We start from the raw sequence: 25037 nt of genomic DNA, 5'->3' as shown, positions 1-25037 counted from the left end.
CCCTTGCCCGGCCTCGACAACTGCTGGCGGTACTCGAAGTCCCAAGGGCAGGAGCTGGCACCTGCCCTGCTGGATACAAACTCGGACAGTGGGCCTTCTTGTGGCCCCTCTGACTGCAATGGAAACATAACGGATCAAGCCCCTGGGCGATGGTAACAACACAGTCTCTGCTAAAATGACCAATCTGGCCGCACTTGAAACACCCAACATCGCCACCACTTCTACGCCTACACACACCCATGTGTGTCCTTCCGCACTTCCCGCATCGACTGCGGCTCTGATAGTTCCTCGTCCTCAAATCTGGACCCTTGGGCCTCTTACCCGAACCCGTGGCTACCTGAGTCTCATCCATTTTCCTCTTCCCTTCTGACTCCCTGTCCGACTCTCGCTCCTGCGTTACCCCAACGGCAACGCCTGCTGACTGAGCAACAGATTTCTGATCCTGAAGCCTCGCTATCAATCTGTCAGTGATCCTCACGACCATGACGGGCAGATCCTCGCGAATGGCTCGCGAGACTTCCTCAACTATCCAATCATGCAATGGTCTCTCTTGGAGACAGAATGCCCCACTCACCCCTGCCCCCCGATGGCAGGAACTAGAAATGGGATCTCCCTCCCTGATGGATCCCTGAACTCCATAAGATTCGGGACCTAGACGAGCCCCAATCTGTCCTGAAACTAACCCGGCCTTAAAGGCCTCAAGATGACTGTCCATGAGCTCCACAATGGCCTCTCTAACCGAACCGAAAATCACTGGAGTCTGATCAATGATGTTGCGCGTAATCTCTGCGGAAATGAAATCCCTCATCTGATCATCAAGCTGCCCGGCTCTGAAGCCCGAGCCAGACCCCTCCTCGACACCTGAACTGCTAACTGGTATCTCGCGCAACGTCACCATGCTGAACATAAAACAAAATCCTGATCAATTTACATACTACTGCTGAGGAATTTCTCACTCACTACCCCATTCCTGGTTTCGTCTTGGCCCCTCTTGAATCGAGTACGGATCCTATGCTTTCAGTAGTATGGGCCCCTACTACCTTCCACATCTATCCATACTTTCCTCAAGAGTTACCTCAACTCCACACAGTCCCCTTTACTCTTCTACTGATCTCTGCTACTCTCATCCTAGGCTTGCCCTTGGGAACCTCTGACTCTACCCACACAGTCCTCAGCTGCTGAAGGCCTCCTAGTAATGCCAATTAGTCACCACCTGAATACCATCACATGTGACGAGGCTCAGATAATCCTTCAAGTACAAGACTCGTCCCTACAACGGTTGGACTCAAACGAGAGCTGCGCAATAGGGCTAAATCCAGCACTCTGAGATTATTCAACCCTGATCACATGTGATGAAACGTATTCACCTAATGGCTAACTCTCATCACTCAGAGTCCCACAAAGCACAAAGCAAGCAGCATTCGGATAAAGGAGACATACTCAGGCAAAACTATTCTCATAACGAGAAACTACACTAGCATACAATGCTAAGCTCGTGCTACCAGGCATAACCTAAACAGGCTATCCTACTGCTGTCTACTCATTACTAGCATGCAATTCTCATCAAGCTGGAACACATAAAGCAGGCACATAAGGCATCATCCTAGATCCTTAGTCCTATTCTAGCATGCTGTTCTACTGAAGCTGGAACTGAAACTGAACTGAAACTGATACTGAAACTGATATTGAAAATAATAACATAACTTGTATGGGTAAATTGGGAGTACTTACTTGAGCTCGGCTGATTGCATGCACCACACCTTTTTCTCTCTCTTTTTTTTTTAAAACTCTTTTTGCTTTTTCTAAAATTGTTTTCTTTTCTCAAAATTCTTTTGTAATTACGATTTTTCTTTTGAAAACTATATACCACTTCCTTAGTTTGAGTTCAGACACACTCAGGAGTGCGCCCGAATCCCTCAAACCAAGGCTCTGATACCAACTTGAAACATCCCAAAAATCATGACTAAAAATTTCTTTTAAACATTACTAAAAATAGATTTATAACAACATATCATAAGTCAAACATAACTTTTGAGTATTAAATTCAAAACATAATATCATTATCAGAGTCAAACATTCCCAGGCTAACTGACTATGGTGTGTGCTCTGCAATCTTCCCGAGCTCCTCTTTTGAAAACCGAGTACCTGAAACCAAAACTGAAAACCGTAAGCATGAAGCTTAGTGAGCTCCCCCAATCTACCACATACCATACAAACACATAACATATATACTGCCAGGCTATTCTGGGGTGCCTGACTACCCGGTACGGCCATTCTGGGGTGCCGACCTACCCATACGGCCATTCTGGGGTGCCGTCTTACCCGTGTCAAGCCATTCTGGGGTGCTGACCTACCCATACGGCCATTCTAGGGTGCCGTCTTACCCGTGTCAAGCCATTCTGGGGTGCTGACTACCCATCGGTCCTAACAACCGATCCTCGGGGACTATTTCACCCCTACTACTACGATCACATATAACATAACAAGCCAGCATGCATACATATAATCATATACTGTCAGACGTATCTGGGGTGTCTGACTACCCTTCGGTCCTAACAACCGAACTCGACTACTATCACATACAGCATATCATGCTAGCATATAACATGTCAGGTACTAGCGAACTTAGATGATATCACAAAGACAATCATCTATCATACAACTCCTACTGGTGGGTCGGCATTGTGGCCTTAGACCCACCGCTACTGGAAGGTAACTCACCTGAACTGCTGAGCCCTGCAGGTAAACCTCTGGCTGCTACTCAACAATCTCCTGAACCGCTGCTCCTCTAGCTCTCCGAGCTATCAATATACATATAACACTTATTCTGACAGTCAACTAAGTCAACTCTGGTCAAAGTCAACCTTCCAGGTCAACCCTACTCGCCGAGTCTTCCAAAAGACTCGCCGAGTTCATAAGCTCAGGGTCTTTCTTATTCGCGACCCGACTCGCCGAGTCAGTCCATGACTCGCCGAGTCCAACTAGCTCCAAGTCCTGTCCTGTCCAACTCGCTGAGTCACCACCCGACTCACTGATTCGAGTCTCAACTCGAAGGGTTTGAGGTTTCACGATCTGACTCGCCGAGTCCACTAGTAGACTCGCCGAGTCCAAGGCAATCTTCAACCAACTCGTCGAGTTGTTCATACCACTCGCCGAGTCCATGTCTAACTTCAACCGACTCGACGAGCTGTTCATCCTACTCGTCGAGTTCCTCCTCATCTTCAAGCTACTCGCCGAGTCCATTAAGATCCACTTACATGCAGAGGACTTCCGAGTCATGCATGAGCTCCAAACTATAGATCTACCCTCCCCAAGCCTATTTCCCACGTAAAGTTGCAACCTTTACGTGTAGAGAGTGAGATCTAGGCAAAATACACCCATAGCTAAGGTTTAGGACCAAGAGACTCCAATTTCCACCCAATGGCTGATACTTTATGGGATTACATACCAAAATAAACATGGATCTGAGGTAGCAACCTCAGATCTGGACCTCAAGCTCAAGATTGGTCTTAAACATGGCTTAAAAGCCCCAAAACTCATAACCAAGGAAAAATATGGAGGAGAGAAACGAATTGATACCTTCCAATGCTCTGAAATGCTTCCCAAACTTCAGATCCAAAGCCACTCCCTGATGCTTCAAGGATTCCCACTCCTTCTTCTTCCTTAAACCCACTCAAAATGGCTAGAAGCTTGAATGAACACAATGGGGGCTTAAGGTGCGGCGTTCTGGGTGCAAGAGGCTGTAAAGGAGCCCTAGGAAGAAGATTAAGATGCTTATATAGGCTCCAAGCCCCGGATTTAGGGTTTTCCTCGCACAGACCAGACTCGCCGAGTCCACTTGGCCGACTCGTCGAGTTGGTCACTTTCTTATCGACCCGGATCCCGCTCCGACTCGCCGAGTCCTTCCTTTGACTCGTCGAGTCCCTCTTAAATTTAGGGTTTCCTTCACTTTCTTGGCTTTCAAAATCCTGGGTGTTACAGTGGCAATGGATGTAAGACCATGTGGGGTAGCCCATGGCAGTCCTAGGTAAAGACCATGTGGCGGAGCCCATGACATTGGATATAAGACCATGTGGGGTAGCCCATGGATGTCCTAGGTAAAGACCATGTGTGGTAGCCCATGGCATTTTTACAGGTTTTACGTATGCATGGCTTATGTGATTTGTGTGTAGCTTTAATTAGCTAACTGGGTATGTTTTTGTGTATTGTGTGGGGTATGCTCTGGGGGACTCACTAAGCATTTTGCTTACAGGTTGTTGATTTGTTTCAGGTACTTCTGAGCCTAGGGGCAAAGGCAAGGCGTGATGGCGTGACGTTCATTTTATCTCTCTTTTACTGATATGTTTTGAGACACCCTGATGATTTAAATAAAGTTGTAATAAATGCGGATTTGGAAACAATTATGTTGGGATTTCATGGTTATGCAAATGTGTTTTTATCATTTAAAAATGAAAATTTTCTTTTAAAAATCTGGGTCGTTACAAATAGAAAGGTGTTATAAGTTGATTGGTTATCCAAAATAATTTAAACAAAGAAATGAAAATAATAATCAGAATAAGTCTTTTTCTGTGAATTCATCTTCTGTTAGTTCAAATAATAATAATGTACTTTCTTCTGAGTCTGTTCACAATAGTGATGCTCACTATCTTACAAGTGAACAATACTCCAAGTTTCTTCATCTCATTAGTGACATTTCTGCTAGTGAGGATGTATTTGTTGCAACTAATATGGAAGGTTCATCTACATTTACTTGTTGTAACTCTTTTGTCAGTTCAAATAATTCTCAAAGTTGGATTGTTGACTCAGGGGCGAATCAACATATGATTGCCTCTGAGTCACAACTTCAATACATATTGGATGTGTCTAGACTTAATCTTCTTGTTAAACATCCCAATGGTTGTTTTACTCCCATAAATTAAATAGGAAACATTCAGTTATCTTCTCATCTCACTTCATTTGATGTATTTGTTGTTCCAAACTTTAATGTTAATCTCTTGTTTGTACACAAACTTTGTAAGGATAGTGGTTGTGAGATTGTATTTTCTGAACATAATTGTAAAATTCAGGATTCACTATCAAAGGAGATGGTGGATAATGGTAGAGAATCTGGGGGGGGGGGGGGGGCTTTATTATCTTTATCATGTTCCCTTAGGTAATTCAGCTAGTCTAACTAATTCTAAATGTTGTGTTTCAAAATTGACTTGGCATAGTAGACTCGGTCATCCAGCTGACCAGGCCTTGAGTGTTCTAAAAGATAAGCTTAAACATGGAAATGAGTCTTTACCTCCTTGTGATGCTTGTCATAGAGCAAAACAGACTAGAGAGTCTTTCTCTTATAGTCAGCATCTTTCAACTCAACTGGGTGAATTGGTTCACCTAGATGTTTTGGGACCCTATAGACTTGCTTCAGTTGAGGGCTTTAAGTATTTTCTGACTATTGTGGATGACTTTATTAGGGCCACTTGGTTTTTTCTTTTGAAATCTAAGAGTGAAGTTTTTTATTGTTTTAAATCATTTGTGAATATTCTATTAAATCAATTTAGTGTTAACATTAAGACTATACGGTCTGATAATGGGACTGAGTTTGTGAATAATCAAATGAAATTTTTTTATATAGAACATGGTGTCATTCATCCTTCTTGTGCTTACATTCCATAACAAAATGGAGTTGTGGAAAGAAAGCACGAACATATTCTTAATGTTGCACGGTCTCTTATGTTTCAATCAGGAGTTCCTGTTAAGTATTGGGGAGATGTATTTTTAACTTCAGTATTTTTGATAAGTAGGATGCCTACTTCTGTTTTAAATGGCTTATCTCCTTATGAACTTGTTTTTATAAGAACTCCTAGTTTTGATCATTTAAGAGTTTTTTGGTTGTCTTTGTTTTGCTGTTAAACAAAATGTTACTGATAAATTTTCTGAATGTGCTGAGAAATGTGTCTTGTTAGGACACTCTTCTAATAAGAAAGCTTATAAACTTCTTAGTCTGGATACTAACACTTCTTTTGTATCCAGGGATGTGAAATTTTATGAGTTCGTGTTTCCTTACAAATTAAAGTCAACTATTTTTGATAAAATTTTAGATACTTTTGGCCCTAGTGATCCTTTTTCCTATGATGTTTCTGACACAAATGAATATTTAAATGATTCTATAAACACGGATGAACTGGGAGTAGAATGTCAGTTGGATGGTGCTGATGCAGCCACTGACTTGGATGGTAGTAACTCAAATGAGTCAATCAATCATACTGGCGAGGCAGTTGTGCCTCCTACTGCTAGTTCTGTTCTTTTTTCTTCTGGTGTGTCTAAGGAAAATAGTCATTCTCCCTCAACTCCTTCTGCAGAGCTGTCTATAGGTGCTTCTAGATCTAGGCGTGAGTCACATATTCCAATTAAGTTTGCCGATTATGTTATTGAAGGAAAATATAAATATGGTATAGAAAGGTCTGTTAACTATTCTCTACTTGATACTGATACCGAATGTTTTATTTCCAATCTAAAGAAGACCATTGAACCTAAAGATTACAATGAAGCCTTATCTGATCCTAATTGGGTAAAGGCCATGAATGAAGAGATGGAAGCTCTTCATCGAAATCATACTTAGGAAGTAACTAACTTACCTAAAAATATAAAACCAATTAGTTGCAAATGGGTTTTCAAAATTAAATACAAGTCAAGTAGAAAGATATAAAGCATGGTTAGTTGCTAAAGGTTATAATGAAAGAGAGGGAATAGAGTTTGAAGAAACATTTTCTCCAGTTGCAAAAATTGTTACTGTTCATATTGTTATTTCATTATCAATGCATAATTCTTGGCCTTTATATCAAGTAGATATAATTAATGTTTTTCTCTATGGTGATCTCACAAAGGATGTTTACATGTCTCTTCCTCCTGGATATTATTCTGCTAATGATTCTAGGGTTTGTAAGCTTACAAAGTCATTATATGGTTTAAAGCAAACCCCTAGAAAATGGAATGAAAAACTTTGTGCTTCTTTGTTTATGTTTAGTTTTCAACAAAGTATAAGTGATTATTCACTTTTTGTTAGAAGGTTTGAAGGTTCAATTATTGTGTTACTTGTATATGTTGATGATATTGTATTAACTGGTAATTGTGAAACTGAATTAAAAAAGTTTAGAATTTTTATGAAAACACAATTCTTGATTAAGGATCTTGGAATTCTTAAGTATTTTCTAGGTATTGAAGTGGTAAATTTTGATAATGGTTTGTACTTAAATCAAAGAAAGTATTCTTTAGAAATGTTGCATGAATATGGTATACTTAGTTGTAAACCTGTTAGTACACCTTTATAGACAAATTTTATGATAAATGCAGGAGAAGATAATAAAACTGAGTTTCAAAAGCTTATTGGAAAACTTATATATCTTACTGTTACTTGGCCTGATATTTCTTAGGGGGTTCAAGTGCTTAGTTAGTTTATGCACAAACCTACAAAATCCCATTTAAAAGTTGCTTTCAGACTACTAAGATATTTAAAGGGTAGTCCTGGAAGAGGAGTAGCAATAACCAAATCTGATAAGTTTGAATTAAAAGGGTTTGTTGATGCAGACTGGGCTAAGTGCTTGACTACAAGAAAATCTGTAACAGGTTACATGGTGTATTTTAACAATTGTTTAATATCATGGAAAAGTAAGAAACAGTTTACTGTTTCTAGATCTTCTACTGAAGTTGAATATAGAGCTCTTGGTTCTATTACTTGTGAAATAATTTGGGTTCTAAAACTTTTTTTGAGTTGGAAATTATAGATCTTATTCATGTTTCTGTCGTTTGTGATAATGACTCAACAATTAAGTTAGCTCTTAATCCTGTGTTTCATGAAAGAACGAAGCATTTTGAAATTGATTTGCATTTTGTTAGAGAAAAAAATTTCTAATGGGGTTTTAAGACTAGTTAAGATTGGTTATTCTGAACAGAATGCATATATTCTTACTATGTCTTTAAATATAAAACAACATGATTTTCTATCTAATAAAATGGGTCTTATTGATATTTTTAAGAAAAAAAATAAATATTTCGATTGAGGGAGATGTTGAAAATAGTGGTATAATCAATCTCATATTTATTTGTCTGAAGTGTTAAGTTATTATTCTGAAGGGTTTATTGTGTTCAAAGATATTGTTATGGGATAAAAGTGTAAATGTAGGGAGAAACACGCAGCTCATCGGATTTGGATCAGATATTCAAGTATGCTCCATGTTTGTGTTGCTGATGTATAAAATAGGAGAGAGAGAGAGTGAAGACAGATCAGATCTCTTCTTCTTCAGTTCAAGAGTTTTAGGGTTTTCTCTCATTTTCTCTCGTCTACTTCTCTCTATTCTTGAGTGCATTAACAAACTATTGTAATATCTTTGAGTCTTGATAGTTAGTAGTTCAGATGTGTATCATCGAATGGTATGATTAGTTTAGGTTGAGTGTGTGAATTTGTGAGAGTAGATTAGGGTTTTATAGTGTGTTTTCAGTTGTAAGTACATAAAACCTTCTGTTTCTTTGTCCTATAATGATATAAGAAATGAAGATTTCGGGAAATCTATCTTGTCTGATTTTTACAATATATATATATACAGAGAGAGAGAGAGAGAGAGAAATGGAGAGAGAGAGAGAGCTAGGTTCAAATATTTCTAGTAAATAGTGTGTGCGTAAATGCACCAATGAGAATTCAGGAAATAATAAATCATTAATTAAATTAAAAAAGCATATAATGGTGAACTCCGTATATATAATTATGGTAAAAAATCATTCAATTAATTTCTCCTTAATTAGTTAAACCCTAGAAAACCAACATCCATTTATCATTCAGTTGTCGCTCACAAAAATATCTCGCCTTCTCACAAAATTCTCTACTCCAGTTCTTCTTCTTTCACGACCCTCCTTCGTCTTCATCGAACATCGCCTCTTCCTCCAGCGATCCCTCCATTGGCTCTCCATCGTTATCTATTTCAACAAAGAAAAATGACACGGTTGCTCCAACAATTTTTGTTTCCTCGTCTACATATGTTGAAGATCATGGGGCTTCACTCTTGCTCTATGGGCTTTTTATCCATCGCCACTGAAGACCCTCACTTCCGATACATCGTTTCCATAGATAAAGATCGAGTGGGAGAGAGGTAAAAAGTCAACACTGCCACCACCCTACTCTGCATACCCAACTAGCTTTACCACACCGGTCGATTTTGCATTACACATGTCAAATTCCCATGATCATCCCTTGGATTATTGATTCAGGTATGAGAAGTAAATATGCCAAATTTTGTTTTCAAACTCTTGAAAGCCGATATGAGACATAATTTGATGGTATAAATTTCATTTGACCTCGATTTCCCGTAGCCCTAATTTGGAGTAGCTTTTAATTATGAATTCCGATTATTTTCCCTCTGTTATTTCTGTTGGTTGCTTTTCATGATCATTGAAGCATCGATAGCCTCTATTTCCCATTTGTTTATCCCATCCTATATACTAAGGAAAACTTAACAGGTCTGCCATGACCGATCGAACCCTACTAGAAACTATGTTGACCATCTTCTTTATTTAGGTATCATGTTTATTGTAGGGATTTGGAAGAAATTAAAGTAGCAAGGATAACCCCATAAATTCATCTATTATGTAAACGAACAACTCCATTTTAAGTATTCTTGTACCTGTTTATTTATGGAATTCATTTTTTGCTCTGTTTTTTTAACCAAGTTTGATAATCTCATCTAATTATTCATTCCATGGAGCATGAGCAATCACAAACAACCATGGTGTTTTACTCTAACTAACCGTCTTCAAGCTGTCAGGTATGATTCTCCCTTGGTTTGATTTCACTTTTGTCTTTGTTTGAAATTAATTGGATTTCATTGATTGAGAATTCAATAATGGAATTGGACCTGTCTTATCCAAGTGTTTGATAATAAAACATGCCTTCCAAGTGTTTGATATAATGTCAAAAAGAGAAAGTTTTTGTGTAAAAGAGGCAAGAAGTATATTATTATGTTAGAATATGCAACAAAGAATATTTATATATCTTTATGTTGTTTATGCAAATCTCAATTTGCATGTTGTTTTAGTGGCTTACAAACTGTCCACGTCTTTGATAATAAAACATGCATTCCAAGTGTTTGATATATTGTCAAAAAGAGAAAGATTTTGTGTAAACTAGGCAAGTTTGATATGTTTTTTTAAATCGATTATTCTGTTAGAATATTCAACAAATAATGTTAAGAATATTATGCAACAAGTATATTATTCTATTAGAATATTCAACAAAGAACATTTATATATCTTTATGTTGTTTATGGAAATCTCAATTTACCTGTTGTTTCAGTGGCTTACAAGCTGTCTAAGAGGAAAGTTGATGAGAACTTGCATTTACTGCATACCATCCTTTTTGGAAAACGAGCAAAGCTGAAAATCAACAAATTAAGCAATCTTTTTATCTTTTTTCATATAAGAAAGCTAAGTTTTTGTGACTTCTAAATATTATACAACAAGTATATTATTCTGTTAGAATATTCAACAAAGAATGTTAAGAATATTATGCAACAAGTATATTATTCTATAAGAATATTCAATAAAGAATGTTATTTTTTTGTCACATTTTGTGTTAACATGATCTTTTCATGTATTTATATTTCAAATGTTTTGTTCGTTCGATATATTCTTGATAATACAAATTCTTTAAGAATATTCAAAACCATTCTGCAAGAATAGTTTATTTTGTAAAGAATATTATTGTTGTATTTTGATAGAATTGTAGGTAATTATTTATATGTTTAATGTGCAGTTGTTACAAGTGTATCACTACAAAATATTTGGCAATGAATTTGTGATAGAAATGGCTTGAAGACCTGATGGGAAAGGCTTGAAGAATAAATTAAAGAATGATCGTACTCATTGTTTAAGAATGTTGTTATTTTTTAAGAATTACACTTGTTATTCTTTCAGAATGTTGTTATTATCAAGAAATTGTTATTCTTGATGATATGTTGTATAATTATTTAAGCATGTTTGATATAAAAAGTATCTTGAATGAAATAATATTCTGCAAAAATAAAACCGTAAATATATTTACTAGTTTATTATTGACTTTTTGTCATTCTGACAGAATAAAATCTGTTATTATTAAAAATAACATTAAAATTTAATAAGAATTAATTTAAAAAATTCAGATTTTTAAAAAATAAGGGAATTAATGATCCCTTAAAATCCGAAAATTTCCTTTTTTAAAATAGGTTAATTGACCAAAATACCCTTTTGCTGAAATTTGTGTGATTATATGATACATGCTACCCTATGGTATTATCACAGACCCTCAGATCATGACTGTTGATTCTATTCATCTAGTAGTCCAGATCTACGCATTTTGGCACACAATAGTTAGTAAAAACAAGATAACCTAAGCCTATATATATATATATATATATATATATATATATATATATATATAGATGATTTCATGGTATCAAAGCACCGTACTTTCTTTGATCATTCTAAACCCTAGTCGACGACTCCTTTCCTTTTGATCTCTTTCTTCACTCTCATCTTCTTCACCATGTCAGGCTCTTTGATTGAAAAGCCCTCCTCCACCATTAACACAAAACATGTTGTCCCGTTCGTCTTGGATCTAGCTAGACCAGATGAATTATGTTATATGGAGAGTGCTTTTTGAAATCCATTGCATCGGTTATGGAGTTGACGATCATCTCAAGCCTCAACCTCAATCTCCTCCTGCAGACAAAGAGAAAGACAAGGTTACTGATGAGTCTTCTTTTGACTAAATGGTTGCGCACATACTCGATTGTAAAATCCTGGTTATACGGTACTCTCTCTATTCCTCTTCTCAACATGATTTTCAAGAAGCAAGCCACTGCCTTTGAATTTTGGGAAAATATGGAAAAGGTTTTCCGTGATAATAAAGCCTCCAAAATTATTCAGCTTGATAGAGATCTTCGGAACATCTCCCTTGGTAACTCATCTATTACAAAGTATTGCAACAAAATAAAATCCATTGTTGATCGTTTGGAGCATATGGATGCTAAGGTCTCAGAAGCTAATCTTGTTGCATATATGATTAATGGTTTGTCTCAAAAGTTCCAATACATTGCCATTAATAGCCATCACCGTGAACCTCCTCTCTTGTTTTGGGATGCTCGATCCATTCTTATCTATGAGGAGAAGCAAATGCTTCATGATGAACAACGTGACTCGTCAATCACGCATATCGATCATACCTCCTCATCGAATACTATTTCTGTTCAGTCATCTACCAATAACAATAGCCATGGCAGTGGAAGAGGAAGCTATCATGGTGGTCATGGCGATCATCGTGGTGGCTGGGGAGGAGGTACCTTCGATGGCCGGTTCCACAATAATTATGGTGGCAATTTTTCTCTTCGTGGCGGATTCTTACCTGGTGGCGGACTGCAACGACAAGGAGAAGGGGGTACCTGGGCCTACGGATGGTTTCAAGTGCCTCATCCTACTAATGGGCCGTCCCAGCTTGGCTTGTTGCCAACTCCAAATGTAATTGGGCCCAAACTGTAGCAAACTGAACACAATTTGGCCCAACAGCAACACCAGTTTTTTACTTCTCGTCAACCCAACAGCAACAACCCATATTCTTCTCAGCATGCATACCAGGTCTAACAGCAAAATCATGAGCCCACTACACTCCCTCAAATGTTCAACACAATGTCGTTAAATAATCCGGGTCACACAGATTGGTACATGGAGGTATCCTTAAGCCCGTTTCTAATAAAAATAGTATTTTTATTCATCATCTATATTAGTTGGCGACGAATCTAAAATACCTATAACAAATATGGGTCACACCACTCTTCCGCTTCCTAATCTTTATCGTACGTTACATCTTTAAAATGTTTTAATTACTCCTTCCATTATTAAAAATCTTATTTATGTTCATCGTTTCGTTTGTGAAAATAATTGTTCTATTGAATTTGACTCTTTTGGATAATCTGTGAAGGATTACCGCACCAAACAAATTCTCATTCGATGTGACAACATTGGTGACCTTTATCTCGTTACTTTTCCAACTACTCAAGCTTTTGTATCCATTGCTCCGTCAATTTGGCATCAACGTCTTGGTCATCCCGGTCATCACATGTTCAAGAATCTAGTTAATAATAATTATATTTCTTGTTCGTCTATTATAGACCCTACTTTATGTCATGCATGTCAATTGGGAAAACATGTTAAGTTACCTTTTAGTTATCTAGTCTGGTTCACATTTTCCTTTTGAATTAATTCATTCAGATGTTTGGACATCTCCCATTCAAAGTTTAAGTGGAATTAAATATTATGTTATTTTTATTGATGATTATTCTCACTTTGTATGGGTATATCCTATTCGTTTCAAATATGATGTTTTTGACAAGTTTGTGCATTTCCGATCATTTGCCAATAAAGAATTTGAAACTGATATCAAAACCTTTCAGTCTGACAACGGAGGTGAGTATAACAATCATAAATTTCATAATCTTTTTTCACACAATGGCATTAAATTTTGTTTCTCGTGTCCTTATACTTCTCAACAAAATGGTAAATCTGAATGGATGCTTCGCACTCTCAACAATGCCATTCACACGCTTTTGTTTCATGCTCGGCTTCCTCCCACCTATTGGGCGTAAGCCCTTCACATGGCGGCTCATCTCCTTAACATACTTACCTCCGCCACCCTTGGCAATGACACCTCCTTTCATAAACTTTACAATAAAACTCCAACATATGATCACCTTCGCGTCTTTGGTTTCCTTTGCTTTCCTCACATCAATGCTCCTCATAAACTCTCCCCGAGATCCACCCCTTGAATTTTTCTTGGTTATCCAACCAATCACAAAGGCTATCGTTGTTTTAATCTCGACACAAACAAAATAATCATATCCTGCCATGTGGTGTTTGACGAAACAGTCTTTCCTTTTGGATCCATCACACCAAATATTGCACCGTCTTACTCTTTTCTTGACAATTCTGTTTCATCTCACCCTCTTGCATATACCCCGCCCCCTAATACTCCATTCAAGGATGATGCTCCTCACGAGCCATCTCGGATCAAAACACTAGCACTTCCAATCAACCATCCTCTCACAACATCCCTCTTCAATCTACCTCCTCATCTTCGGACTTCTGCAACCTCCCAAACTCACCTACTCTTGGCTCTCATCAGTCAAATCTGATTACGTCGATTCCTTCTAATTCTCCAATCTCTACTCCTTCTCATGAATTTACTAATCCTCCTTCCAATGTCACTCAATCTCAACATCCTATGCTCACTCGTGCGAAACACGAAAATTTTAAACCTGTTCGCAAACTAAACCTTCACATTGATTCCTCTTTTCCTATCCCTAAAAATTATCTACAGGATTTTAAAGATCCAAACTGGCTTAATGCAACGACTAAAGAATATACTGCTCTTATCTCTAACGAAACTTGGGTACTTGTTCCAAGACCTCCTGCTGCTAGTGTTATTAACTGTATTTGGTTGTTTAAAAAAGAAACATGATGCAGATTCGTCGTTATCTCACTATAAAGCCCGTCTAGTTGCTAATGGACGAAGTCAGCGTCCCGGAATTGATTGTGATGAAACGTTTAGTCCTGTCGTTAAGCTCGCCACCATTCGCACCTTTCTTACTATTGCTGTCACACATAAGTAGCCTATTAGAAAGCTTGATGTAAAGAATGCTTTTCTTCATGGGAATTTACAAGAAATGGTATACATGTAAAACCACCAGGTTTTAGAGATCCCTCTCGACCAGATTTTGTGTGTCTGCTTCAGAAATCTCTTTATGGTCTCAAACAGGCACCTCGGGGTTGGTTTTAGCGATTTGCCATGTTCATTTCACGCACTGGGTTTGTTCATAGCCGGTGTGACACTTCTTTATTCATATACAGACAAGGCTCTCATACGGCATACCTATTATTATACATGGATGACATTGTTCTTACTGGTTCTTCTCCTAATTTACTGACTCACATTGTCTCTCTCTATTGAGTGGTGAGTTCTCTATGTCGGATCTTGGGGACCTCCACTATTTTTTGGGTATTAGAGCTACCCAATCGGCCGATAGATTGTTCTTGTCTGAACAAAAATATGCAATCGAAATTCTCAATCGAGCTTCTATGTCTTACTGCAAGCCCGCTTCTAGTCCAGCTGATTTATCTGCAAAGTTGGATGGATCTGGTCCTCCTATTGATGATCCTACTTTATATCGCAACTTAGTTGGTGCATTACAGTATCTTACATTCACTCAACCTAATATCACATATGTTGTGCAACAGATATGTCTATATAAGCATGACTCGCCTAAACCTCATTTCACTGCTCTAAAACGTATTTTACCTTATGTTCGAGGTACTACAGCTTATGGGCTTCAGTTATATTCTTCACCTAGTCATTCTCTCATTGCATACTCCGATGTTGATTGGGGTGGTTCCCAGTGACTCGTCGGTCTACTTCAGGATATTGTGTCTTTCTTGGTCACAATCTTCTCTCTTGGTCCTCCAAATGTCAGAATACTACATCAAGGTCGAGTGCTGAAACTGAATACAGGGGTGTTGCTAATGCGGTGGCTGAAACATGTGGGATTCGCAACTTACTTCTTGAGCTTCATTATCTGCTTGCTAAGGCTACCATTGTCTATTGTGATAATGTGAGTGCTGTTTACATGTCATCTAATCTGGTTCATCACCAACGTACAAAACACATAGAGATTGATCTCCATTTTGGTCGAGACAAAGTCCCCACTAGTCATGTTCGTGTCCTTCATGTTCCGTCTTCTTCTCAATATGCTGATATTTTTACAAAGAGTTTGCCATCTTTGTTCTTTGATTTTCGATCCAGCTTGAACATTCGTGAGCATACCCTCGTTCAACTTGCGGGGAGCTGTTAGTGTAGGATATATAGTATGTATGTGTATTCATTTATTGTGTGGCCCATGTATTTGGCCCTTTTATGATGTATCGTGTATATATATATATATATATATATATATATATATATATATATATATATATATATATATATATATATACATACATACATACATATATATACATATATATATATGTATATATATATATATATATATATATATATATATATATATATTGAGGGTATGCAATATAATGCTTTATGGGAAATATAGACGATTTCAGTGATGAAATCACTAACTTTCTAATACATATGACTCATTATTTATACTACAAAAATAAGATGAAAAATGAGTTATAATATAAATGCATATTATGATAGTGCATTATTAAATTCATAAAACACATTGAAATGGTTGTTACTAATGCTAAATAATGATGGAGAGTTGTGGAGACAAGGGGAATCTAAAGGTCATTCACAAACTAATATTGTGTAACACTCTTACTTGAGTGATGATTGTATCATACCTCGTTAAAACCTTAATAGATAAAACCTCATGGAAAAAATTCTTTATTAAGGAAAAAGAGTAAATGATTAATAACAGACATTGGAAAAAATGTCTCGTTAAAAACCTTGCTAAGAAAACTCAGTAGGAAAAGCTTAGCTAGGGAAATGAGTTTAATATGTTTCCATCTCCTCCTGATCATCACAACACTTGATTTCCTTGAAAGGTCACATATCAATGTTCTGTACCATATTTTCAAATTTGGATGTAGGAGGCCATGCTCTTTTTGAATATCATGAGTTAAAAAAAACTTTGGTGATATATTTTTGGCTATGTCTACTTTGATAAACACAAGCCACATTATCTTCATATAGAACATCCTTGTTAGAAGTTATACCATAATTTTCACGAATATGATGAGTTAAATTTCTTAACAAAATACATGCACGATTTGCCTCATAAATTGATATAATCTTTGTATGGTTAGAAGAAGCAGCAACTAAAGTTTGTTTAACAAAACGCTAAGAAATTGTGGTACCACCACAAGTGAATAAATAACATGTTTGGGATTGAGCTTTGTGTGGATCAGATAAATATTCAACATCTGCATAACCATTTAACTACCCATTTGATGCATTTAAGTAGTATAAGCCCATATCCATTATACATCGAAGATATCGAAGAATGTGTTGACTCTATTCTAGTGTCTTCTTATTTGGAAAAAACTACATCTTGCTAATGAGTTTATAGCAAAAGATATATCAGGTTTGTATTATTAGCATGATACATTAGTGCACCATTAGCACTTAGATATTAACTTCGGGACCAATTAGTTTTTCATGTTTTTCACAAGGCCGAAAATTGGTCCTTTGTAATCTAGGTGCCTTACCATCATCGGTTTACTCAATGGATGTGAGTTATCCATATAAAATCTCTTAAGCACTTTTTTTAGATAAGTGGATTGACGTACAAAACTTCGTCCTTGGTGTGCTCACTTTGAAGACCCAAACAAAATTTCGTTTTATCAAGATCTTTCATTTCAAAAAAAAAAATTCAAACAAGAAATGGCCTTTTCCAACTCTCCAAGAGTTCCAATTATGTTCAAATCATCTATGTAAACAAAAATTATAACAAATTTTAATCCAAATCTTTTTATGAATACACGTCACATCGTGGCACCCATAAGAGGCACACGATCTTCAATTGCCATGCCACGTCGTGGCATACAAGTTTCCTCAAAAACCATGTATTTGACTCCTTTATATCATCAACTGGTTCATTCTGGGAAATGGGTGTTACAACAAGTATATATATCGCCTTGTTTCTTTTTTCCACTATAAAATGGGGTAAGGATAAATGATGTTTAAGAAATATTTGTGAAAATTGATGACGTGAAATGGAAGTAAAAACAGATTAGGAAATTTTGTAAAATGTTAGGGACTTAATTAGTAAAACATCATTTCAATGACTTTCTACAACACGTAGATGCAAAACACACATACATAATTTTCCAAATTAAGGCATGTCCCCATTAAGACCATTAAGTAAATAACATTCAGCCCCTAATTCAGATGAACAAAACTCCTGAACATAGAGAGTTAAGAGAAATTGTACAAGAAAAAAAAACCTAACAAAATAAAGCATAAATTAGGAGAGGTAACATACCTTGTTAAAACACCCTGAATGAGGTAGTGTGGCTCCTATTGGAGGATGGTTGGAAGCTATGTTGGTAGGGTCATCATGAAGCTCTATAGTCTATACCACGAAGAGTAACTCATCTTCTAACTAGTTACAATCTAAAATAATATGATGTGTCAGCAATCTTTTTTCCGCTCAAAACATGTCTACATTGGTGATATTGAAAAAAAAAATATTGGAACTAACTTGAATTTGCATGGCCTCCTTAAGTTGGAATGCCACCTCAGCAATCGCCGGTCGTTTTTCCCGAGTTTTTTCCAAGCATTGATACGCAATTGCTGAAAACTTGAGCAGTGTACTTGGTTTGATATCTTTCCTTATTTTGGGATCAGTAATTTTGTCTATGTCTCTACTTTTGTAGCTAGCTCGAGCCAAATGATGGAGGAATCGCCGTTCGTCATTGTAACTGAAATCACACGCGAGCCTTCCACATAATACTTCAAATAAAACCACACCAAACGAATAAACATCTGATTCTTTTGTTAGAAAACCTGTTTTTTCGTATTGTGGGTCACAATAACCATGTGTGCCAGCAATGTTAGTGATGACAAACGTGTTCTGTTGATTTGCTAGACCTATTCTTGACAGCCCAAAATCAGCAAGTTTTGCATTCCAATTCTTATCCAACAAAATATTTGAACTTTTTATATCACGGTGTATTATTGTGTGTTTTTCTGCCACGTGATTATGAAGATAGTCCAATGCAGAAGCAACATCAATGCATATTTTTAGAAGTTGTGGCCATGAAGGTCGAACCAATATAGAAGTGTCAAGTAAATATGTATCAAGGCTTCCATTGCTCGCATATTCATAGACAAGGATCATCTCCTTGTTATCATCACAAAACCCTACAAGGGTTATAATGTTTTCGTGTTGATATTGTGAGAGAAGTGTGAGCTCAGTGTGGAACTCCTTGTTACCTTGAAACCCAGTGACATCTAACCGTTTTACAGCAACTACTTGGTTTACATGATCAGCCCAGAAGAGGATTCCCTTGTAGACCCTTCCATATCCACCCTTCCCGATGAAGTTTCTTTCGTTAAAGTCTTGGGTACAATCTTTTATGGTGTGAAGAGGGATTTTGAGATCATTTATTTGCTTAATCTAAATGTAGTCAGGAGTAATTAATATTCATCAAGTCTAAAACAACATATACACAAAAAATTTATGAAACTAACCTTTGGATGTGTTAGCAGTGTTCGATGAGTTCGATCTGAACTTTCGGGGTCAAGTGGAGGTATACTATGAGTATACATATCTGCCCTCTGAGCAACCTCCGCATATTCTAATATCTATGCACACATACACAACAATAATTTACCAAAATGACATCAACATAAACAATAATCGTCAAATGAAATTCTTGAAGCATGAAAAATCTCCAACATTTACCTCTGTATCATTTTTATGCTTCTTCGCTGCATTGTTACAACACATTTCAAACAAAAATAAGAATATTCAAAAACAAAATCGAAAAAAGATCAAAGAAGCAAAAAAACACCACAACATATATCATACGGACCTAAAAGAATTGCATTACAAACTCCACATTTGTAGACTAGAACTTCTGGAGGCTCCAACAGAGCTTTCCAGCAACTTGGGCATCGAACTAACTGGAGTTTAGTGTTCACCTTTGGATATTGTAGTAGCGAGTGATTTGAACTTTCGGTGTCATGTGGAAATACATTATTACCATAAATTTTTGCCTTTTGAGCAAAATCTGTGTGTGCTACCAATATCTATCCATACACAAACAAAAATAATTCACCAAAATTTGCATCGATAAATATAAGTACTCTCAAGTCAATTTCTTGAAGATAGAGAAATATCCGGCATTTACCTCTGTATCATGATCTGGATCAACTCTCTCGCATTTATCCTTCTTCACTGCATTGTTACACCACATTTCAAAAAAAAAACATAAAACATTTGAAAAAGAAATCAACCGAAGATATCCTACGAACCTATAAGAATTGCATTACAGCCTCCACATACATAGACCGGAACTTGTGGTGGCTCATACTGAAATTTCCAGCAACATGGGCATCGAACTAACAGAAGTTTATCTTTTCCAATATAAAGAACTAACCGGTGTTTAGTGCTCATTTTGATGCTCAGATTTATGAACTGCTAGTGGCTTTTGAAAACCCGGAAATGTTGAACAAATAGAATTATTTAGCAAATTAATGATTAACAGATGCTAATTGGTTAATTATGAAAGAAGCCCCCATGGAATTAAAGACCTCTGTTGACCGAAAAAGAACGGTGGAAATTTTGAACCAAAATGTAATGGACAAGAACCCAATTCTGGAAATTAGGAACACATAATATTACCCCTTTTGTCAAAAGATCCAAAACCCAACAAATCAAGAACCGGTAATCAATTATAGTTTAAGGGGAAAAAAAGTGATTTTATAAAAAAAATTACATTGGTATTGGAGGAGAAATTGAGAGAACGAGCATGAGAAATATTGTTATCAAAGATCCAAAATTTGAAACATAGATTCAAATCAAGAACGAGGCATATCAAAATAGTATTGCAAGAAATTAGTGTTTCGCGAGAAAAGAAAAACATGAGAGATTCTTGATGGATCTAAGCTTCGAAACAGAGAACCAAATCAAGAACTACGAATTAACAAAAACGACATTTGTTACTGTATTTGGAATGAAGAGAATAAGAACCTGAAAATTTGTTAGGAAATGATGTTGTTCATATGAAGTCTAGAAGATGAAACAGTTGGGAACCGAAGACGAAGTCCTGTTATAGGCGACTAACTCGAAATTAGTGTGCATATAAAATTATAAATGTAAAAGGAAAACATTATTATTATTATTATTATTATTATTATTATTATTATTATTTTTATTATTATTACGTTAAAACCTATGGTTTTTACGGGTAAAAAAAATCAACTATTGATAATTTAAAATGATAATAGAAAATCAAAGATTTATAAAAGTTATTAAATTAGAAAAATAAAAGTTTTGTGTATAAGTTTACAATGATTAGTTAAAAACTTAAATTTAATATAGACAAAACTGCATTTTTGGTCCCTGTGGTTATCCAAAAAGTGTGGATAAGGTCCAAAATGTTTTCAACTTGCACCATTAGTCCAAAAACTGAAACTTTTGTGGTTTTGGTCCCTGAAAATTTTAAAATTACTTAGAAAGACTATTTTGCCCTTCCATTTTGTTTATTCCATTTTTTATGTATTTCAGTAATTCAGTAGTTGAAAAAAAAAAAGCAAAAAGAAAATATTATCAGCACCCCTCCCACCCCCACCTCTTACGCTGATAACCCTACCTATCTCTTACTGATTTAATCCATAATCATACATTGATACACATACATAAACTATGAACATAATGAAGTTTTGGGAAAAGATTATGCAGATTCAACACATATGAGCACACATAATGAAGTTTTGGAAAAACTGATGTGGATTAAACACACATATGTGCACACACATACCTCTCTCTCTTTATTGCGTCTCTCATTCTCTCTTCCTGATTCAACAAACACACACACACACATACTGATAAACCAGATTCAGAACATTGATAAGCCAACACCTCCTTCTATTACTCTCTTTCTTGAGTCTCTCATTCCAGCAAAGGATTTTCACCATCGGAGAAACCTCCAAGAGCGAAGCGATCATCAGTTTATGTGTGTAGTTGTTAAGATCCGAGAGTTTAGGGTTTTTAGATGCTCATGTGGTGTCAATTTTTGTGTTCATCGGTGTATGTATGTGATGAAGTTATGATTTTCAAGCACTTGTCTAGCACCATTATTTCCATTTCTCAATTTCTTGAAGGCCCAATCTCCAAATTCTGATTTAATTTCTTGAAGGTGCAATATAGAGATTCTGATTCCTTACAGTGACTCAAGTTCACCACCAAAGTTGTTGCAGATATGGGTTTTAACTCATGGTTGTTTTTGTGTGTGGTGAACCCAATAGAGAAAGGGAGGGGTGGGGTTTACGAATTGGGAGGGTAAGTTAAGATGCTTTAGAAGATTGAAACCCCATTTTTCATGAGAATCGGTTTTTCGGGGAATTCCATTTGAGATAAAAAAACTGCTCCAATTCTAAGGAATCATTTCAGTGACGGTGGTGGCTTAAGGTTCTTTGAGGTGGGTCTAAAATTATGTTACCTGGTGTTTTTGTCCTTGAAGGGATGATGAAGACGATGAGGGAAAGAGGGTTTTTCAAGTGAAGAGAGAGAGAGAGAGAGAGAGAGAGAGAGAGAGAGAGAGAGAAAGAGAGAGAGGGGTTACCAGTGGAGAGGGATGGATGGGGTAGGATTTTATTTTATTTTTATTTTTTTAAACATTTAAATACTAAATTAATAAAGAAAATAGAAAAAACAAATCAAAAGGGTAAAAGAAAACCATTAAATTTCTTGCTTTGGTAAAGTAGCAGACATTGTAGTTCTCCCATTGCTTTGATTCATCTTTTTTCTGCGACATTTGTATATTTTTGTGATCGGGTAATTACTAAACACCCTTCTCAAAATCATATCTGTAAAAAGGAATGGGTTGGTTCATTCCATTCCAGTGGTTTAATGAAACAAATCCTTTTTCATCCCATTGTCTTAATGAATCATCCCATTCCTTCCCGAAGTTCATCATACAAAAACACTTCATGACACTCTTCGTTAAACTGATGATGCCAAAAAAGGGGGAGAATAATCAAGAACTAGTAATGATTATTACAACTTCATTATAGGCTGACCATTCTGAGTCAAGAAGGGAGAATAATCAAGGACAAATGGTTTTCTTTCAGTCTGAAGCAATGAATAATGACGAGCCCATTCCAGACGTTGATGATCAGTCGGAGATCTACGAGTATGAAGGATTCCTTGACTTGGATTTTATGGCACAAACTGTTGTTCCTCTAAGTGTTGTTTACCCATGATGCATATTCTGAGGGGGAGATTCCTTAAATAACTATTAGCGACATTGGCTCTAATGATGATCAACTTAATCCTAGAAAAAGAAAGACTTCCTTCTTAGGGGGAGAAAATGACGCTGAAGCTGGAAGTTCCTCAGCTGCTGGTGGTTCTTCATCCCCTCCTCCTAAGAAATGCAAGTTAACAGATGATTTGGAAGATTTAGCTAAAGATTGTAAAATGACCGTTGAGGAGGTCAGAGAACTTATGTTGGAACATAATGCTTCGATTCGAACAATAAGAGATGAAACTTGATTTATCAAAATTCTCAGACCCTTGCATCAGTTGATGCTCACGAGACCTATACTCAGCGTTCCAATATTTAAGTGGCCAAATGAAGCAGAGTCTCTAAGTTGAATGATCGAATCAACTAGAAGAAATTTGGAAATGTTCTAGGTCGAAGATATCAAACTGATCCTTGATGGGTTTTAGCCATAAGAACATCCTATGTGCTCATGCAACCCTAATGCTTGGATCTAGGTTTCTCTATTGTACATGCTACTCATCCAAGACTTTAAACCCTAATTCTAGCATAAAAGCAATCATATTAACATGAGAAATAGGTTTAAGATATTACCTTGATTGTTATGTAGCAATAATAATCTCAAATCCTCCTTGTAATGACTTTAGAAAGCTTAGAGTCACAAATGTCACTCCTCTAATGGTTCACAAACACCAAGAGCAAGAGGATGAAGAGGAGAAGAGAAGGAGCTGCCCAAAAATGTGTGGAAACCCTAGAGAACAAGTTCACCACGTTTTTGAGGCTTAAGGGTACTATATATACATGTAGGCTATTAGGGTTTTAAACTAGGAAACCCTAATTTGGATGCTTAGGCCCTAAGCAACCCATGGACCCTTTACTAACAAGCCTTGGACGATTTCTAATGGGTTTCCCTATAGAATTCGTCCAACCTTATATTATAAGGTAATCCATAGCCCAATTGCAATTATCTTATAATTACAATTCTAGTCCCTTAAGTTTAATTAATCTCTTTTAGCCACAAACTTAATTCTTATTAATTCTTGACTAATATTAATTAAACAATATGATTTCTCCTTTAATATATTATTCTCATAATATATTAATAAATCATATTTAATCCTTTCTCAACAAAATTCATCCTATCAAGTTGCTTTGGTGAAGGCAACCCAAAAGGACCATGCACCGTCGGGTCAAGTACATACCAGAATAGTTATGGACTTAGACACTAATCCAACAGTCTCCCACTTGGATAAGTCTAATAAGTATTACGCGTATGACTTCAGATCCTGATCTGCAATCGTAGCTTTCTAAAGCCACTGTCAACTCTGTTCTTATCAGATACGCGTGTCCTTTAGATAAGGGATCATATATTCCTCCATTCTAGATATTATCGTATAGACTGAGACATGGATCTAAATCATTCTCTCTGTCTATGTGTTGTTTCCCGAATTCAGATTTATGACGACTGACAACAGACTACAATTGAACACATCAATTTAGTCCCGGCTTGGCTAAGCGCTTAGGTGCCATCACTAAATCATTGAGGGGCCCATAGATATCGCTTTTATCCTACTTTGGATAAAAGGAACGGATAAACTTTGACTCAATGCTCGCTTGCACTCACTCACCAAATCACACACAACAATATGTTTTATAACACCAAGTTACTGGTGCGTTTACGTATTATCAATGTGCAACCGACTCGAAAGATACAACTCACACATCTCGGTTTCAAGAATATAAGATATTATTGTCTCACCAATCACTCGTGATAAAATCCATGAAGTGATCCAAGTGAGCGTGGGTTTAATCCAATGCTCAAATCATATTCATAAGCACTCATGAATGTTGTAGCAAACAATTTCTTATGTCTAATGCTCTTTAGACAATCCACACACCAATTCATGATAGTCTTCATTCATACCTACTTCCAACATATGAACGACTGTGGTCCGTTCGAACAATTTGATTGTTCTGAACCAATTTAATTATTCGGGAAGTCAAAACATGCAAAG

General features: G+C 36.6%; 1 protein-coding gene across 5 annotated transcripts; it reads right to left on the bottom strand.

Annotated features, from left to right (window-relative positions):
* Positions 1–1773: 1773 nt before the first annotated feature.
* Positions 1774–20865, bottom strand: LOC111901544 (probable serine/threonine-protein kinase PBL22). 5 transcript variants are annotated; one of them, XR_008223861.1, is made up of 9 exons: positions 20054–20835; positions 19930–19976; positions 19612–19828; positions 19482–19507; positions 19268–19381; positions 18276–19193; positions 18057–18187; positions 10313–10404; positions 1774–2145 (listed from the first exon to the last, which is right to left on the bottom strand). XR_008223861.1 is itself a non-coding variant. In XM_023897410.2 (8 exons), exons 2-8 carry the CDS (start codon positions 20193–20195, stop codon positions 18173–18175), a joined length of 1479 nt encoding a protein of 492 aa, XP_023753178.1. In that variant the 5' UTR covers positions 20196–20226; positions 20772–20865; the 3' UTR covers positions 17813–18172. The 5 variants fall into 5 exon arrangements, 1 of the variants encoding a protein (XP_023753178.1); XR_006191962.2 differs by lacking the exon at positions 1774–2145 and having other exon boundaries at positions 10294–10404; XR_006191963.2 differs by lacking the exons at positions 1774–2145; positions 10313–10404 and adding an exon at positions 16316–17725.
* Positions 20866–25037: the final 4172 nt, after the last annotated feature.

This window comes from Lactuca sativa, chromosome 1 (assembly GCF_002870075.4).
Source record: "Lactuca sativa cultivar Salinas chromosome 1, Lsat_Salinas_v11, whole genome shotgun sequence".
NCBI lineage: Eukaryota > Viridiplantae > Streptophyta > Magnoliopsida > Asterales > Asteraceae > Lactuca > Lactuca sativa.
The sequence above is the reverse complement of the archived record's forward strand: the minus strand, read 5'-3'. Positions and strand labels throughout refer to the sequence as shown.

Bases quoted from the DNA above. Each gene is read 5' to 3' on its own strand.
- LOC111901544 (XM_023897410.2), bottom strand. From the start codon at position 20,195: ATGAGCACTAAACACCGGTTAGTTCTTTATATTGGAAAAGATAAACTT. The intron at 19,977-20,053 runs GTTCGTAGGATA...GTAACAATGCAG, and splicing joins CTGTAATGCAATTCTTATAG to TGAAGAAGGATAAATGCGAG. The intron at 19,194-19,267 runs GTTAGTTTCATA...GACTACATTTAG, and splicing joins CACTGCTAACACATCCAAAG to ATTAAGCAAATAAATGATCT.